This window comes from Hibiscus syriacus, unplaced genomic scaffold (genome assembly GCF_006381635.1).
Source record: "Hibiscus syriacus cultivar Baekdansim isolate YM2019G1 unplaced genomic scaffold, ASM638163v2 tig00110933_pilon, whole genome shotgun sequence".
NCBI classification, from domain to species: Eukaryota; Viridiplantae; Streptophyta; class Magnoliopsida; order Malvales; family Malvaceae; genus Hibiscus; species Hibiscus syriacus.
In genome coordinates, this window is record NW_024062919.1 from 1,028,803 (window position 1) to 1,047,417 (window position 18,615).

The 18,615-nt window shown below is 35.1% G+C and overlaps 1 protein-coding gene and 1 pseudogene across 1 annotated transcript; both read right to left on the reverse strand.

Annotated features, from left to right (window-relative positions):
• Window positions 1-368: 368 nt before the first annotated feature.
• Window positions 369-3,688, reverse strand: LOC120146952 (annotated as a pseudogene).
• A 3,533-nt stretch (window positions 3,689-7,221) lies between these two features.
• LOC120147046 (uncharacterized protein At5g39865-like) lies at window positions 7,222-7,883 on the reverse strand. The gene has a single exon (XM_039160512.1). It carries the CDS (start codon window positions 7,859-7,861, stop codon window positions 7,304-7,306), a length of 558 nt encoding a protein of 185 aa, XP_039016443.1. The 5' UTR covers window positions 7,862-7,883; the 3' UTR covers window positions 7,222-7,303.
• Window positions 7,884-18,615: the final 10,732 nt, after the last annotated feature.

Here is an 18,615-nt window from a genome sequence, read left to right on the forward strand (position 1 = left end):
CACACTAATAATTGAGTTCATCTGCTTCACAGTCTAAGTGATCTCTCTCCTGATTCCTGAAGCACCGTGTTTAGAATTTGTATCCGATACATATACGTATACGAGTATAATTATAAAGATACGACCTCCGTTCACTATTTTCAGGTTAGTTTTGAAGTTTTTTTTTTTTGATTAATAGTTTTGGAGTTCAAATGCATGGATTCCTCATTCCTGTTTACAATTTTCCAGGAAACCAAACAGAGCAAAAAGAAACAAATAGGCTTGCAGTTACGCATTTTCCTTTATGTATACACATTGAAATCGAAAACAGTGAAGATTTCCAGATTTTCCTCTGTGCTGAATGTATATATGTATGTATACAACAAATATTTCATTAACCTAAGTTAAATACAACCAGTGCTGATCTTCAGGCAAGCTTCCTTTTAGCCTTTCCACCAACTTCATCCTAGCTTGCTTCGGTGGACATAATCTCGCTCTGCCCCCAAAGAGGAGAAAGTTTTGGGACCGCACCTTCCGGCGTAATCGCAGTGATCTCCCTCAGTCGTGCACTAACTTCCCTCATATCCGGTCTTTGTTGAGGTTCGGGGTGGACACAAGATTTGATCAACTCTCCGATTTTCTCGACTTGATCCGCATCGAAAGAGTTTAGAGTCGGATCAACCATCTCCATCAGCGCTTGATATCTTCTCAAATAGTCCGATGCCCAGTCGTTGAGTGAACCATTGTCGTCCACAAAGTAAGGCATCCTTCCCGTTATGATTTCGAATAATAGTACCCCAAAGGTATAAACATTACTTTCTAGGCCTAGTACTGGCGTGTCTAAATGGTTTTTTCTATCAGCTTCACTCTCGGCTGAATTCCAGGAGAATGGATCAAAGATTTTGGCCGCATAGTCTTCGGTTAGGTTGACGACAGCCGATGACAAGTTGGTATGCGGTACAGGAGGGTTCAGCTGGTGCATATGTTCCAGGCAGGAAGCCATGCCCACCATAATTCTCGACCTCGTTGCCCAGTCCAAGTGCTCGGATTCTTTAACTGCGATATCATTCCAAATACATGAGAAGAATATAGAAAAAAAAATCGAAAATACCTGTCGGAATCGCATCCGACACTAACACTCGAGTCCATGTAACATAAAGGGAACATATTGTACTTACTGTGTAAATGCTCAAAGAGTGTTCCATTTGGTGCATACTCAAAAACCATCATCCTAGAAAAGGTTCGTCTTCCTCGCAATACCCGACAAGGTTGGCAAAATTTTTGTGGTTCACTTTCGATAACGTTTCGATCTGGAATCATAAAACTAGAAATAGTTAGACAAACCGATAAGATCCAACACTCACACTCGAGTCCGAGTAACAGAAATGTATGCTTTCAGTACCATACCTTCTTTCTGAACAGTGTTTCTAAATTCCTTGACCACTCTATGGCAGATTTCTCCGGGGTGGAGGCCACAGAAATTTCAACCCCATTAGACAGTGTCCCTTTGTACACAGTGGCAATAGTTGATGAACTAATCATTGCTGAAGTCTTCACAGGCTGCTTCCAGTTCGGATCTCTTCAGCTTCGGTACACCTGAATTGCAACAACTATGTTACTCAAATCCGGCCATTGTTCGAAAATGTGTTGGACACAAGTTTCAGGCATGAGTCTTTCAAGAAAATGAAGAATCGGAGCAACATAGCATTAGTCTTACCAGTTACAAATGCTTTCTGCAGCTGCCCGCTTAGGCCAGTGGCCCAAGGTTTCACGGTTGATACGTTATAAGTTTTAAAGAGATAGGCAATGGCTATTAATATTAGAAGGAATACGCTACCACCCCCTATGGCTCCGATGAGTATTGTGGTTAGATGGCTCCGATGAACATGCGGGGTTGACAGAGAAGGAGACGGAGCAGAAGCATTCGGGACTGACAGAGAAGGAGATGGAGCAGAAGCATTTGGGATTGACGGAAGAGGAGCTGGAGGGGAAGATCGGTTAGCCTGAACATCTCTTCTGAATGTATCATTACCGGAAGGTTCAACAGACGCGGAGGAGTCGGAAATCGAGGTGGACCACGAGGAGGTGAAGGCATTTCGAAGTTTATAAAGGGTGGCCTTGCTTGAAGCAGTCTCCTTCGCATTGCATCTTCAGTTTTGCCAACATTCCTAGCAGAGATAATCAAGAATGATGAAACAATAAAAGCACCCAATCATAAAAAAAAAAAGGGATATTTAATGCAAAATGAAGAGTCGGAACAAACATCGAGAATAACTTCTATTGAAATATGCTGCCATACCATGTATTGAAACTTTGCTTGCAAGACAATTTACCACCCCTAGATAGTTGTTTTTCATCCACTTGAGTTTCTGAATGCTGTTGAAGTTGATAAATCTCGGGAGAGAAACTACTGAGAAGCTCATTATTGTCCAGTAAGCTACAACATAGGCATAAAAGTAAGTCATTATACTAGAGAAAGAAAAAATCCGGGAACAGAAACTGATTCGGATTCGAAATTTACAGAAAATGTAGATATTCGATCTGTTTTCATCCTAGAACAATGTCGACTTACAGGATTGTTAATGACCAATTGCTTCCGAGTTCGGGTGGAACCGGTCCACTGAAGTTATTGTATCCCAAGTCCAACACCTCTAATTTCTCGAGTTTTCCGATCTCTTCGGGGATAAAACCAGTAAAAGAGTTGTTCCGCAGAATTCTGTAGAGGAAACAATGGCCTTAGATTGACTCAGGTGCAAGTATTGAACATTTATACGTGTTCGGTACGAGTATATTCAAAAAAGAAATTCAAGATTTTCATGTCTTTGGAGATTTTGGGGGGGGGTCATATCCTTATTGCCATTTCTGGGTACGTGCGGATACGCGTGTCGAACAAAGTATTTCGAAAAGAATGAATAAACCGAGTAACAAGGATATCAATGATGGAATAAACAAGAATAGTAACTTACAACGACTTAATATGAAGTAGAGATCCAAGTTCAGATGCCAATGTTCCTTCAAGACAAAGATCTTTCAAGTTCCTGCAATTTAATTCGATCATTCAATCAAATTTTAGAGCAAATTGAAGGAAGTAATCGATCAGAATTTACATATCCTAAATACAAAAAGTCTCGCATTCGCTACATAAGTGAAAAAGATTACTAAAACTCAAGATTTCAGTTCATTTCCTTATTTTTCTCGGAAAACAAACAACAACAATCGGAAAAGGACTAATTGGAGCAAGAAAATTGAAAAAGAGAACTTACAAAACAACAACTTTGCCATCGGAACACCCAACACCAAACCAGGAACACTGGTCAACGTCTCCATCTTCTTCTTTCCAATTTGACAATGAACAAAATGGATCATTCACAATTCTCTCTTTTAACCTCAACAACGCCAACCCTGCACAATATCCATTACCAATCATATATTTTCCTCCACTTTCCCAGCAAACAAACAAAACCCAGAAATTAAAAACAAAAAAAGAAAGGAAAATAAGTTACCTTCTTCATTCAATGACCAACAGACAAAAGTTTGACATAAGAAAAACAACAAAACAACACTGAAATCTTTTTTCAATCTTACAAACTTCCAATTCTTGTCCATCATCATCGTCTTCCTTCTTTCTTCTTTAGATCAAAGCTTAGCACAAACACAAAAACAAAACCAGGAATTTTTCACTCAGTTGAAACTTGAAACAGAACGCGGGGCTGAGTCAGAGGCTGAATCGAACACGATATTTAGAAGATTTTCCTTTGTTTTTGGGTTTGAAAACGCGCACACTCAAAAACTCGTAGCTCTGAAATGAACCTTTAAATATTTTTAGTTTATCTATTTGAAAATTCGGTTTTGTCGTTTTTATAACAGCGGTAAAATAATAAAATAAATCCATATTAATGGCAAATCTTTCACCCCTGGCTACCGGCGGCGGAAAAATATAAATCAAAAGAAAAAGGAGTAAAGTAGCCGCGGGTTTTTTTATGACCAGAATTGCGCTTATGAGTTTATCTTTTTGTGTAATGTTTATATAAAATTTATCTTTTTCTTTAATGAAAATTGAACATTTTATTTTAATTATTATAATTTATAAAAATTAATTTGATGATTATTATAAATATAATTAAATTTTCTATTAAATCATTATTTTAAAAAGTCGTTCATAACTAATTTTTTATTTAATATCATTTATATATAACATATTTGTTATTCTAAATATTAAAAATAAATTAAAAATTATAACTTATTTTGATGATATAACTTATAAATTATCTCTAAATATTCTGAATTTGAACTCTTACGTTTGTAAGAGATATATATATTATTATAGATTAATTTTTTTCTTGAATAGATAATATATTATTATAATTTTTAGTTATTCGAAAATAAAATTAAAATTTATATCTAACACAGTTTTAAAACGATAGTTTATTTGAGTGATAAAAAGGTAAGATCAACCATAATAAAATAATTTTAATTTTTAATTAACATTTTATATGAAAAATAAAAGAAAAGTGGCAATTGTTGACCGAGACGTTTTTGGTATTTTCCTTGGAAGAGGGTTAGGTGGGCCCAACTCTGACTTGGCATGAACTTGATTTTATTTATTTATTTTTGGTGGTAGGTTTAAAGGTTTTTTTTATACATAATTATTATTTATTAATTTGTCGAGTTTGAGTGACTTTCTTTGATGTTTTCTTACTGACTTAATTAATTTAGATCCAAAGTTAAAATAATAAGTGAATAATTTTAAAATAGTGTTGAGTTATATTTATTTATATTTTAAATTTTAAAAATATAGAAAAGACATTTCCCTGTTTAAGGCTGCTCGTAAAAATCTATGTTCTACTAATTTATTAAAAATTACTTCTATTTAATTTAAACGAATTTAAAATATTAGAATTCCGCGTATATAAAATTATCTAAAATAATACAGCTAAAAGTAAACTAATATCTTGTGTGATAATAATTGATACCCATTTTGAAAACTTCGTTGCTTATGTTAGCTGACAATGAAACTTTACGAATTAATCGTACCTAAAATTTGTTTAATTAAATTTAAAAAATTTACGTACGATATTAGTTTCATGCTGAATCAACAACCTATTTTGTCATTTTAAAAGTTCATTAATACTAAACTTTGCTTTATTCTTTTATAATTCGTATTTCACCATATTTATCGATATAAATATGTAGTTAAAATTTTCAGTTGACACTTCTTTTCTCTGTTAGATTATGGATTCAATACTCATCAGGAGTAAAACTTTCCTTATCCTTCTCATAGGTATAAATTGTTAAAAAATGAATCTAATTGTATTATGGGTAAATTATAAACTTCAATCCCACTAGTTTTGCTCATTAAATTTTAAAATTGATCATATAATTTTAATATTACTTTTATTATTATCATCCTACGTTTAATATTAATAAACTCACTTTTAACTTTGGTGGATATATGACAACCGAATCATCCATTTAAAGATCACTACAGTAGAGAGACTCCTATTGTAGCAAGAACACATATCTCTGTTTAGGCTCCATCTATTGGTAGGCGATGAAGATCATAGAACAATAAACCAAAGTGTTCGAATCTAAATTCATGAAGTTCGGGATGTTTTTTTATCAAACGAACATCATATTCACATTCAAGAGGTAAAACGGATTTGATAAAATTTAGGACTCGTCCATTATAAATAACAATATCGATAATGATTGAGCTAACAATTGATGCAATGATTTTTTTCGTTTAATTTTTTATATAATTATATATTTTATTATTTTGTAATCATTTATTCATCGTTGTTATCCGTGCTAATAGATATACATATCGGCACACGTACATATATAGAATCGAAGAAGAATGACAGGCCACCTAAAACATTGTTGCTTTGTAATTTAGACAATTAAACGTGCAAAAATTGTTTATGACCATTTAAATAATATCAACTTTCCACATAAACCTTATAAGCAAAGCTTTTATTAAAATAAATCTCAAATCCATAAAATTTAGTAGAATAAGCGATTCCACTGTCATATGATTTTAAAATCAAAATTCACAACTTTTATTTACAAAACATGCACACATAAATAAATAAAAGAAATCATTCACAAAATAATATGCACATGCCATTAATATTGGTAATATAGAGAAAATACATGATTTCGTTATGTCGCTCTCTAGAAATTTGATGTAGTCCAAAATAGTTACCAATAATAAAAATATAAAAAAATCATATAAAATATACTTAAAAAATAATAGTTCAAACTAACATTCACAATAAATCCTCTAAGCAAAATTCATTGACTTATGAGACCTTTCTTACCGACATATTCGTTAATCACATTTTCTAAGCCAAAAAATCTCACATTGGAGAAGATGAAGGGAGAAGTGATGATTTTTTTTTAATTTCATTAATTTTTATATTTAAAATCTCATACAATCTAATATAATAATAAAATCCATTAAATTAATATTATATTTCATATCTACTATTCTCTTTTCTTTATAATTAAATAAAAATATTTCCACATATAATACTAATTTCTAATTAGTATTCATTTCAGAAACATTTTCTTTCATAATTCTCACGAAATACTATTTTTTTGAGATTTAATCACTATGATCCTTAAACTCTCTTATTCAAAAAAAAAATCCCGCAAAAAATTTAATTTGTATTCAATCATAACTATCTGTTATATTTGTATCAAACTTTTTATTTATTTACAATTTGACTTCAACTTGACAAATCAAACCAACTTAGTCCAAATTGCAATCATTGTTTGACAAAATTTGACAATATGGAAAGTTGTTACCATTTCCATCTTTCCTGAAATAAAAATACAAGAATTAAGATATGTAATTTAATGTTGTCCATAATACTATATTTGATCAAATCAATCAACATATCTTTTTTTTTAGTTTGGGCAATTACAAGATATATATTCGAAAGATTCTAAACTATTTGATAATTAACTTTCAAACATCCTACAAACATCATGCTTAAACTCAAAATCTTCAAGATAATAATCATCCCTTTAATCACTAAAATCTCTTGATTTATGCCGATCAATATATCTTATTTATCAACAGACGACATATTCTTATATAATTTTGATATAATCACAGATAAATTATCTTACAACTTGAAGTCTATTTTTCATTTTATTAATTTAAATTATTTATTTATGTTTAAGCTAAGAAAAAGAGTAGGCCATTCGACGGTGACCCGGGCCACAAGACGGGCACCTAACGAGACCGTTAACGTTACACTCGTTACAAGTTCGAAACCCAGATTTTTCACAATAGATCTTATGGCTACCATTACACTCACGACAAAGAACAAATCTGAGCCCTCCACATATCACAGACACTGGACCCCACAACAATAGGTGACTGACCAATCAGCTTCTTCAGTTCCCCACACTCATGTAACCGCTTGATATCCTCGCCCCCACCGATGTATTTCCCGCCGATAAAAACCAACGGTAATGTAAACCTCTTCATCTCGTTCCGTCCGAAGATCCCCTGCAACTCGTCGACGGAATTCGAGTCCAACGACAAATCTCGCTCGTCGATCGGCACTCCGTATCCGCGCAGGATCGACCTGACGGTCTTGCAGTCCTCGAACGTCTTACGGACAACGCGGAGACTAGTGAAGTAAAGCACGATACGGTCATCGGAGCGGTAGCCGTTCGCCGATAAGGAGCGGGAGAGGGAGGTGGAGAGCTTGAAGCGGTGGAAAACGGAGGGGTAGGAGCGGAAGGCTTCGTCTTCTTTGAGGATCGAGTTGATGTCTTTGAATGAAGTGAAAGAGAAATGCGAAGGTGATTTCGGTGAGGAGTTTCCACTGTTTGTCTTCTGTGATTTCAGCCATTTGGGGAACATTCTGGAAGGGAAGGGAAGGAGAAGAAAGGGATTTGAGGGTTTAGGGAGGGATTAAGATGGAAATTAAAGAGTATAAATACAAGTTAATTTTGGATTTAATTGTTATTAAGGCAATGACAGATTTGGTTGAGGTAAGGCAAAGATTAAGGAATTTATGATTGATGCCTCTTTTGAAATATATTAGAATTGGATGCAAGATTAGGATGAATAATCCCTTTTAGGTAATTCTTTGTAATATTGTAAGAATCAAATAGGTTGTTGAATCGGTTTTATTATTAGAGAAAACAATCTCAGTGACCAAAAATGTCTTATAATATACGATTTTAACCAACTTTTTTTGGATTTGCCAAATGACCAACTAAATCGCAATGCGATCGATAATTCGCAACGCGATCTCCGATATCGTAAATCAGTTTCCAGATTCTCAACGCGATTCTGACTATAGCATTGCGATTTTCCTAATTCGCATTGCGAATACGTAAATCGCAATGCGAATTTGGAAAATCGCAATGCGATTACGTAAAGCGCAATGCGAATACGTAAATCGCAACGCGAATCTGACTATCGCAACGAGATTCTGACTATCGCAATACTGAATTTCAAATTCGCAACTCGATTTCTGAATTCGCAACAGGTTTTAGTTTCGCAACACAAATGTTTTGGGTATATAACTACGCAGCAGCAACAACTCATAACCTAAATCCCTAAATCGCAACTCATTTCATCTCCATCTATCACTCTCTCCGGTGACATCCGTTCCTATATCCAACGACATCCTTCCCCATCCGGCAACAGGTTTTAGTTTCACAGCTCGTTGTTTAGTAAATTAATTTACAATAATGAAATCATCTAATGTTGATCATTTTTGGATAGATTTGTTTTGGAGGGTCATGGGAGAATGTTCATGGTGTTTTACAATATATGCCTTTACCCATGAATCTTCAACTAAAACTGTCATTAAAAAAGTTAACTTATGAAACTCTAATGTTACGTGTTGCAAATAAATTGAATTTAGAGCCCCTAAGTGGATTTAGGCTATCTTATCAGAGAAATGATAAAGTTTATTTGTTAACCGACAATGAAGATGTTGAACGATTCATTGCTTACATTAGTGTTTCAAGTGATGATGTTACATTGTATGTTGTTGAACCTAGAAGTAGTGAAGTTAGGTCAGTGGCGGGTAGTAATCAACTAAGTTTTTCAACCCCAGTTTATGGTGCTCAAAATTTAATGGTTCCACCACAATTTCATCACCAAGCAAATATTGTTTCACCACATTTCCAATACCAAACACAATCTCAAAACCCACAACCTTTCCCTAATCCAAATCCCAATCAACTTTCAGCACCAAATTCTGGTTTTCGTATTGATCAGTTAGACGATGATGAGCCAACAGAAAAAATTGTGAGTACTAGTCAGTTTTTGAAATTTGATCTTGGTCAATACCCGGACTTTGATCTTGGTCAATACTCGGATTTTGATGATTTTTCAGAAGAAGAAACAGACCCTGCGTGTAATGATTTTGATATTGGTCAATACCCAAATTTTGATGATGAAACAGCCGTTGCCGAGGAAGATGTTGTTGATGATAATGAGGAGGAAGTTAAGACTGTAAATGAACATGTTGAACATCCATTCTGTAATTCATATAACACTGAAAAAGAAAAAGAAGAAGAAGAAATCCCCAAAGAAAAGTCCCCGAAGAAAATGCCACGAGAGTATAACTGGAATATGCTAGAATTACTTCAGATACCGGAAGAAGAGTTGGTAAAGATAGCAGTTGATTGTTACACAAAAATTATTCGTATCAAGAAAGATGATTGTTTTGATACAAAGGAAGACTTGAAGATAACTTTGTATACGAAATGTGTGGAAGATGGCTATCAACTAAAAGTTAACAAATCAAGCAAAGATCGTTTCGAAACAAGGTGTATGATTGACAAAAACTGTACGTGGAGTATGATTGCAAAGAGGATAAAAGATTGCGAAATGTTTCAAGTTAGGACTTTTATTGATAAACATACATGTTCAAGAACCCAAGTTTTTCCTCACCATAAACAGGCAAACAAAAAGGTGTTGGGTGGTTTTCTGGCTGAGTTAATGTTTTTGAATGGCAGGGTATATCGGGGACATGAAATTATGACTGACATGAATGCTCGGTTCAAGATTAGTATCTCATATTCTCAAGCTTGGAGAGCCAAATGTTATGCCTTGAAATTGTTGAGGGGGTCGCCAGAAGCATCGTTTGCACAACTACCGGCTTATTGTCACAATTTAAAGCTGAAAAATCATGGGTCGGTAACTCATATCAAAACAGATAGAGATAGACGCTTTGAGTTGCTGTTTATCGCCATTGGTGCTACGGTTAGTAAATCAATATTTTGTTGACTCATTTTTGTTAGTTACATGCATTTCACATTTAAATGATTATATTTCTTGTGTATATGATTTTGTATTCGTTCGTTTATTAATTGCATGCACCCAGTTATTATAGTTGACGGAGCACATTTAAAAGGTCGATACCTTAGAGTAAACTTATTAGTAGTAGCCATGGATGCTAACAATGGGATACTGCCAATAGCTTACGGGGTTGGCAAATCTGAAACCTCTGATTCATGGACATGGTTTATGGGGCATCTTAGGGGTTGCATAGGTCATGTTAGCAATCTGACAATCATATCCGATAGGGCAAACTCAATTGACAACGCTGTTAGAAGGTGTTTCCCAGATGCTTTTCATGGACTTTGTAGTGTTCATTTGTATAAAAATCTAAAATCAAGGTCTGCTGGTATAAAAAATCATAAATGGACATTCTGAAAGGCTGTAAAAGCTTATTGGGAAGTGGATTTTAATAAGCATATAAACTGTTTAAGACGTGTTTTGCCTCAGTGTGCTCAAACACTAGAAGATGTCGGGCTTGAAAGATGGTCAAGAGTACATCAACTTGGAGCAAGATATGGTTTCATGACATCTAATAGTGCAGAATCAATCAACGCTCTAAGTCGTCATTCCCGGAAATTACCCATTACTATGTTAATGGAGTTTTTTCGAGCCTCTATTCAACAGTGGTACTACAAGAAAAGAAACCATGCAGATATTATTTCTTAAATTCGTAACTTATCATATTTTACTAAGTATTATTTATTTAAATTTACAGGAACATTGGAAAATCGTGTTACACCATGGACTGAAAAAAAGATAACGAAATGTGTTGTGAATCAACGTCATGGAGAGTTGAACCATGTTCAAACACTTTGTTTGAAGTACTAGATAATAACTTAAATGGGTTTGTCGATCTAAATGCAAAGACGTGTAGTTGTATGAAATGGAAAACATCTGGTTATCCGTGTGGCCATGTTATAAAAGTTGCTCTTCATCTAAACCAATATGATTCAAGCGCATACGCTATGGATTGCTACACTACAGAAGTATATCGACAGACTTATGTCGAGATTGTCTACCCTATTCTACATCATTCTGAGTGGGACATACCATATGACTTACAAACAGTTTTGCCACCAGCCATGGACAGAAGGCTACCTGGCCGACCAAAAAGTCACGATCGTACCGTCTAAGGGTGAAGAGAAGAAGAGATCGACATGTAGTCGGTGCAAGGAAAGTGGTCATACAAGGTTGACATGTGGATCACCAGTGCCATCACAATCATCTTTTCCTCTACCAAAATATGGATCCTCATCAAAATCCCAATCACAACCGGCTTCACCTTTTGGGATTGTTAACTTAGGTGATTTTTAAATGCAAATGTTGTATTATGTGTATATTATGTGAACTTTTAACATTTTCAGTTAGGCATGTATTAGTAACTTGAGTTTGAACATTGCTATGATATGTTCAGTTGTTATCACTTATTAGACATTCATTTGACTATCGCAATGCGGAAATCGCAACGCGAATATGACTATCGCAACACATAAATGACTATCGCAACGCGAATGACTATTGCAACGCGGAAATGACTACCGCAATGCGAAATAAAAATCGCAACGAGTGAATCGCAATGCGAAATTAGTTTCGCGTTGCGATTTTCATTTTCGCATTACGATTTTCATTTTCGCATTACGATTCACTCGTTGCGATTTTCATTTCGCATTGCGATTCTCTCGTTGCGATAGTCATTTCCGCGTTGCGATAGTCTGTTTTGCATTCAACATAATGCAGATTGAAATCAACAAATCAACTATTACATTTCAATCAATTAAACAAGCACAATAATAATTATGTACACATCAATTAAACAAATCAACATTTACAAATCATCTTTTACAAATCAATTAAACAATCAAAAAATAAATAATAAGAATTATTTCCTCATTAATTATTGAATCAATTTTGCACCCATACATCCATTTCGCAGCTCACTTCAGGATTAACCTGCAAAAACCAAACATTGAATCAACAACACTTTTTACACATCTAAAACCTACAAACAGCAAATTATTGAATTCTAGTTACTTAACCAAACATTTTCAAACCAAAAAGAGTATATATGTTTAACAACACTTGCATTTGACTTACAAATTGTTTATGGACACTTTCATAACACGGATGCAGGTAGGCAGCGTCTCGCATATATCGCTCTAGCCATAAAATGCCGAAACCACAAGCCTACTGCACCTCTATCTCTATCGGTGGGAGGTAGAAAATGTGTACTTCCTGTCGTCAAACGCTCCAAGCAAATGCATACAAGAGGACCATAATCCCCTCTGGCTTCTTTCGTTTGTTGTGGCGCGTTCTCGTCTCTGATAACTGTAACATTGAACTTCTTTGGCTTCTTGTTTCCAGAATTAGTCCAATAATTAATTGCATCCAAGAATTTAGCCAAATGAGACCTCCATCCCTTAATAATATCTCTCAAATCAGACAATGATATGTAATTTATCATGCTGTCATATACTATTGTCTCTAGGGATGGGAGCTGAAGATCGACGAGAAGCCAATGAGTACGTTCCAAAACACGGATAACACCTGCATCGAAATGTAATAATTCAAATTGCACACTTATTTATGAACACTTTTAAATATTTAAACAAATATACTAACCTTATCGACCTCCTACCATGCAGGATAAAGTTTAGCTTGTCCATTAGCCAACACATATGATTCCTGTCGTTGATTCAAGTGAACTACGTGAAAAGACGCGGCATAATTGTATATCGTGTTTTTTTTTATATTTTTCTTCAATTTCCTTACAATTAGAAGACGTGTCACTCATGCATCAATATGTTTTACAAAAAAAATACATATTAGTGAATTACATAAATTTTTTTAAAAATTAATCAAACTGAAATATAAGAAGAAATATAAGACTTACTCCCCATCGAAATAGCCGTTGTCTTCAACCCCTAATAATACACCCCACCAAGATCGTTCAATCAACAAATGCATATCATCGTTGAGTTTGTATATGTCAGCGTAACACCATTGGCTCCAATCATGTAGATAAAAATCAACTACGGTCTTAGCCCAAAGGGTATTATCCAGAATTGTTTTCCGATAGTTGTTTCCTCTCCACTTCATCTGCTGGAATGGTACTGGCCGGTAACTTATACAAAAGCCAACAGTCATCCATCATGTCCGGCACGTGAGGGGGTTTCTCAATAATTCGATATATTACGCCATGTGAATCGGGCTCTAGAATGTTGGGAGGACCTTTTCAATGATGACAGTGGCCTATTGAACGGTGTGAGGGGACTCTTGAGGGATGATAGGGGCCTCTTGAACGATAGGGGAGGCCTCTTGAACGATGACATGGTCGGGCTTTTCTTATGGATTCTTCGCACTATTGGGGTAAACGGAGACGTAATGGCACGTGCACGCCGTCTGATGCGTGAACTCCGTCTTGCAAAAAAACCTGACGTAAAGCATCCACCTTAGCGGGCCACTAAATAAATTAATACATAAATCAGTAAATAAACAGACATGATATTAAACAGTGAAAACAAAGACAAATATTTCAAACTTCACGGTATTCACCCAAGTCATTATTATCATTGTTCACAAAATGCATCAGATAACATTCCAGAAGTAAGCACTTATAAATATTTAAAAGGACAATATATAGGTTTAGTGCAGGTTCAATGACAACATAAAGAGTAGTAGTTTATTCTTGAAACTTAAATTTCCAACACTGTGAAGTTAGTATTTGTCTTTTGGTTGAAGTAATGCAATTCATTCAAGTTTCAATTTGCAGAAGAAGAATAGAATCTGAAACTTAAAATCGCAACGCAAAAATGACTATCGCAACGCGAAAATAACTATCGTAACGCGAAAATGACTATCGTAATGCGAATTGACTATCGCAACGAGAGAATCGCAATGCGATTTTCATTTCACATTGCGATTCTTTCATTGCGATAGTCAAATTCGCATTGCGATAGTCATTTTCGCATTGCGATAGTCATTTTCTCATTGCGATAGTCATTTTCGCGTTGCGATTTTGTTGTTGTGATTTTCATTTCGCATTGCGATTTTCTCGTTGCGATAGTCATTTTCGCGTTGCGATAGTCATTTTCGCATTGCGATAGTAAACTATTATTCTTCTGCAAATTGAAACTTGAATGGATTGCATTACTTCAACCAAAAGACAACCAAAAACAAATACTAACTTCACAGGGTTAAAGAATAAACAGTTAAACAGTATTGGCAGCAACCGAATGAATTTACTAAGCAATCTAAGTGAAATTACGAGTAAATTTATCATCAAGTTAAATATTAAAAATATTAAACTTACCTCATTGTGTAGAGTATGAACCTTGTTCTGCAACGATGTTACAATCTCACGTAGAGCTGCTATATCACCACGTAAAGTAAACACCTCAACACGCAATGCTCCATTGTCATTGCGTAAAGTACCGACCTCCTCACGCAAGGTATTGACCTCATTACGTAACTCCCCTCGCTCATCCCGTGGAGGTGGAGAACAGGGAGATAAACGTCGTGGCATCTTTGTCGGTCGCCTATCATGAGGTGATGGTGGAGAAGAGGCTCGATGATGTGACAAAATAGGTGATGACTCTCGTTGTGGAGGTGTATATTCGGGTCGATCAGGTGATGGCTCTGGGTGAGGTGATGGCTCTCGAAGTGGTGGCTGCTCATCATCCGTGCCATAAAAAAAAAGCTTACGAGCTTGCCACCGGGTGTCAGCGTCTGTAATGGAGTGTTGGCTTCCTAACAATATAAAAGCTCAAACAAAGTTAAACGTGTACTAGTAATAACTTGTTTATAAACATATGGTAGTATTTGTGTTAACTTACATTATTTATTGTAGTATACGATAGTAAATCTTCCCATTGCTGCAAGGATCGTTTCCTCTTCCAGGAAATATCCCTAGGAATATCATTAGAAGTTTTTAATGTATATGTCTGTATGGCGGGAAAGGCCTCAAATATCCAAATCTACAAACAATATAATAACAAACATTAGTAATTGTTAAAGAATTAATTATAATTTTGGAAATATTATATAAAAATTATTACCTTAAAGGCCCAATAAAGCCTGACAAAGTGTATTTGGAACCATCGCCACGCAAACTTTTCCGATCATCAAAGGCAGACGACAACTTATTCCATGTAGCTCTCCATAGATACGAACCCCACGGAAACAGGTTCCATGTATTTAGGTCTTCTACCAATTTAATTAGATCATTAGGAATAGGTTGTCGGGCCTCTCTGCCTAAAAAGTTGGCTTGCAAAAGTATTAGAAGGCATACTCGAACAATATCGATGTCATCCATCCGAGTAAAATCTTTCTTATTCAATAATCTCGTCAAGTCTTCCACGTGTAAATTCGACAACTCAGGAAAAACCCGGGAAAACCATGATAGGCGGGTAATATGTCTAGTGTACCGATCTAAATCATCGTGTCCGAAGCGTACCGGATATTAAGCAAAACTCCTCACGCCCAAAACACGTATACGTCGGTGGAAAATCAAACCATATATCATCACGATGTTGTATAGTCTCTGGTAGATCGCTAGTCATGGTTTGAAGAAACAGATGGGTCAACATAGCATCTCCACCCGGATGTTGTACTTTCAGCCATGGCCCGAAGCAAGTATCCTCAAATATTTTTCTTTGTGCATGTGAAAGCTTCAACGCAATTGTTTTGGCCAGGCTTACTTTATTTCTTAAGGTCAATTGAGCCGAATAAAAGTTCTGCAAAAATAATAAACATACCAAGTTAGATATACCAAAACTACAATGTGAAGATATAACAAGAACAATAAACATAAAGAGTAATTCTTCAAACTTAAATTTGCAACACTGTGAATTTAGTATTTCTTTGTTTTTGTTGAAGTAATGCAATTCATTCAAGTTTCAATTTGCAGAAGAAGAAGTTTCTGAAACTTAAAATCGCAACACGAAAAATGACTATCGCAACGCGAATTTGACTATCGCAACGCGAAATGAAAATCGTAACGACAGAATCGCATTGCGATAGTCATTCTCGGTTTCAAATACTAAAATTGAAAGAAACTTGAATGGATTGCATTACTTCATCCAAAAGACAAATACTAACTTCACAGGGTTAAAGACTAAACAGTTTAGCAGTATTGGCAGCAATCGAATTAATATAATAAGCAATCTAAGTGAAATGGTTAATCTATTATTGAAAACACCAGTAAACTTATCATCAATTTCAATATAAAAACATAATAATAATGCAAAATTTCAAAAAAAAAATTAAAAAAACTAACCCTCGGTGGTTGATTTGGTTGATTTTCCATTTCTGATCGTGAATGATTTCGCCGAAGATGGAGACTGATATCGTCGGAGATGGGGACTGATTTCGTCGGAGATGAGGACGGATGTCGCCTTAGAGAGTGAGAGATGGAGATGAGACTGAGTTGTGATTTAGGGTTTTAGGTTATGAGTTGCGATTACGGGATATACTGTGGACGGTTCAATATTTCGTTATATTAATATATTCGTGTTTGGAATTTGAAAAAAATACGCGTTGGATACGAATGACGCTATGTAAATTGCATTGCGATAGTCAGATTCGCGTTGCGATTTACATATTCGCATTTCGATTTACGTATTCGCTTTGTGATTTACGTAATCGCATTGTGATTTTCCAAATTCGCGTTGCAATTTACGTATTCGCATTACGAATTAGGAAAATCGCAACGCGAATTTGGAAAATCGCAATGTGATAGTCAGAATTGCGTTGCGAATCTGGAAACTGATTTGCGATACCGGAGATCGCGTTGCGAATTATCGATCGCATTGCGATTTAGTTGGTCATTTTGGCAAATCCAAAAAAAATTGGTTAAAATCGTATATTATAGTCATTTTTGATCACTGAGGTTATTTTCTCTTATTATTAATTTTCCCTTCACTCGGTTAATTTATTAATAAATAAAAAATTTAAAAATTGGTTTAACATATTGAATTGTATTTTTTAAAAAAAATATTTTTTATCATTTTTAAATTTTTTGGTATGGTTTGATATTTATAAAAATTAAAAAGTTAATATCTTAATAAATTAAAACATACAGTCTTTTCAGTTTTTTTTGGTGGATAAATTAAAATTTATTACCCAAAATAGCAATGTTATGCTACAACAAATCAACTAACAAAAGGGACAAAGCAACCTAGTACAAAAGAACCAAAGATTGGTTAGACAATACCCCAAGCATTACAAAGCAATTGATTAGTACTATCAAGTCTATTAATAGCTTTGCCCCTAAGTCTAATGTTAACAGTTTCAGTAATGTCATTAAGCAAAATGTCGATCGATCTTTGCCGACCCTGGAAAATACGTTGATTCCTTTCCTGCCAGATGAAGTAGTTAAATGCATTCCAAGAAATCTTCAATAAGGTGATGATAAGAGACTTCCCTCTCCAAGTAGTGCTAGCCCAAGACACCATATTTTCCCAAGTAAGAGGAATAAAAGTCATATCATTCAATTGCAAAACAGCTTTCCAAAGTCCAATAGCAAGGACATTGAGAAAAAGAGATCCCTCGATTCTTGATCTTGGCAGCAGTTAACACATGTAGAATCAGAACATAAACCCAGTTTCTGCAACTTGTCTTTGGTAGGTATCCGATTCAATAAGGCCATCCATGAAATCAAACTGTGTTTTGGAATATGCAAAGGGTACCATATAAGTTTGTGCCAACAAACCTTCATGCGTTGTATCTGAATCTTGTCCCAATCTTCCCTGATCGGCTGAGGAGCAGCCGAGACAATAGGGAAAACAATTGATCTCAACTTGAGAATTCGTCTAAAGCTCCAGCTAACGTTAGATCCAGCTTCAAAGTTCCAGAAATTGTGCTCCTTAAGAACATAGGATTTTAGCCATGCAACCCATAAAGATCCGTCGCCTGCTAGAATTTTTCTAATTTGATGGTGCAAGCTCTATTCCAAATAGCAGTGTTTTTCAGACCCATGCCTCATTCAGACTTCAGCAGACATATGGATTCCCAACTGACTCTAGCACCGGCTGTTGAAGTATCAACTCCTTTCCAGAAAGACCTGGAACAAAGTTGATCCACAAATTTAAGAATGGAAGCAGGAAGCATGAGTTGCCTGCACCAAAAGTTACAGACGCTGAACAAACAGAACGTATTAGCTCAAGCCTGCCAGCGTAGCTTCAGTTTTTATAATCAAACCTATATTTTTTAATATATATATATATACGATTAAAAATAGTTGATATTAAAATTATTATAAATATTATAAAATTATCACTAAATAAACCTATTTAATATTTTATATATATATATAT

What these genes read in the sequence shown, in the direction of transcription:
- LOC120147046 (XM_039160512.1), bottom strand. Translation starts at nt 7,861, where the DNA reads ATGTTCCCCAAATGGCTGAAATCACAGAAGACAAACAGTGGAAACTCC.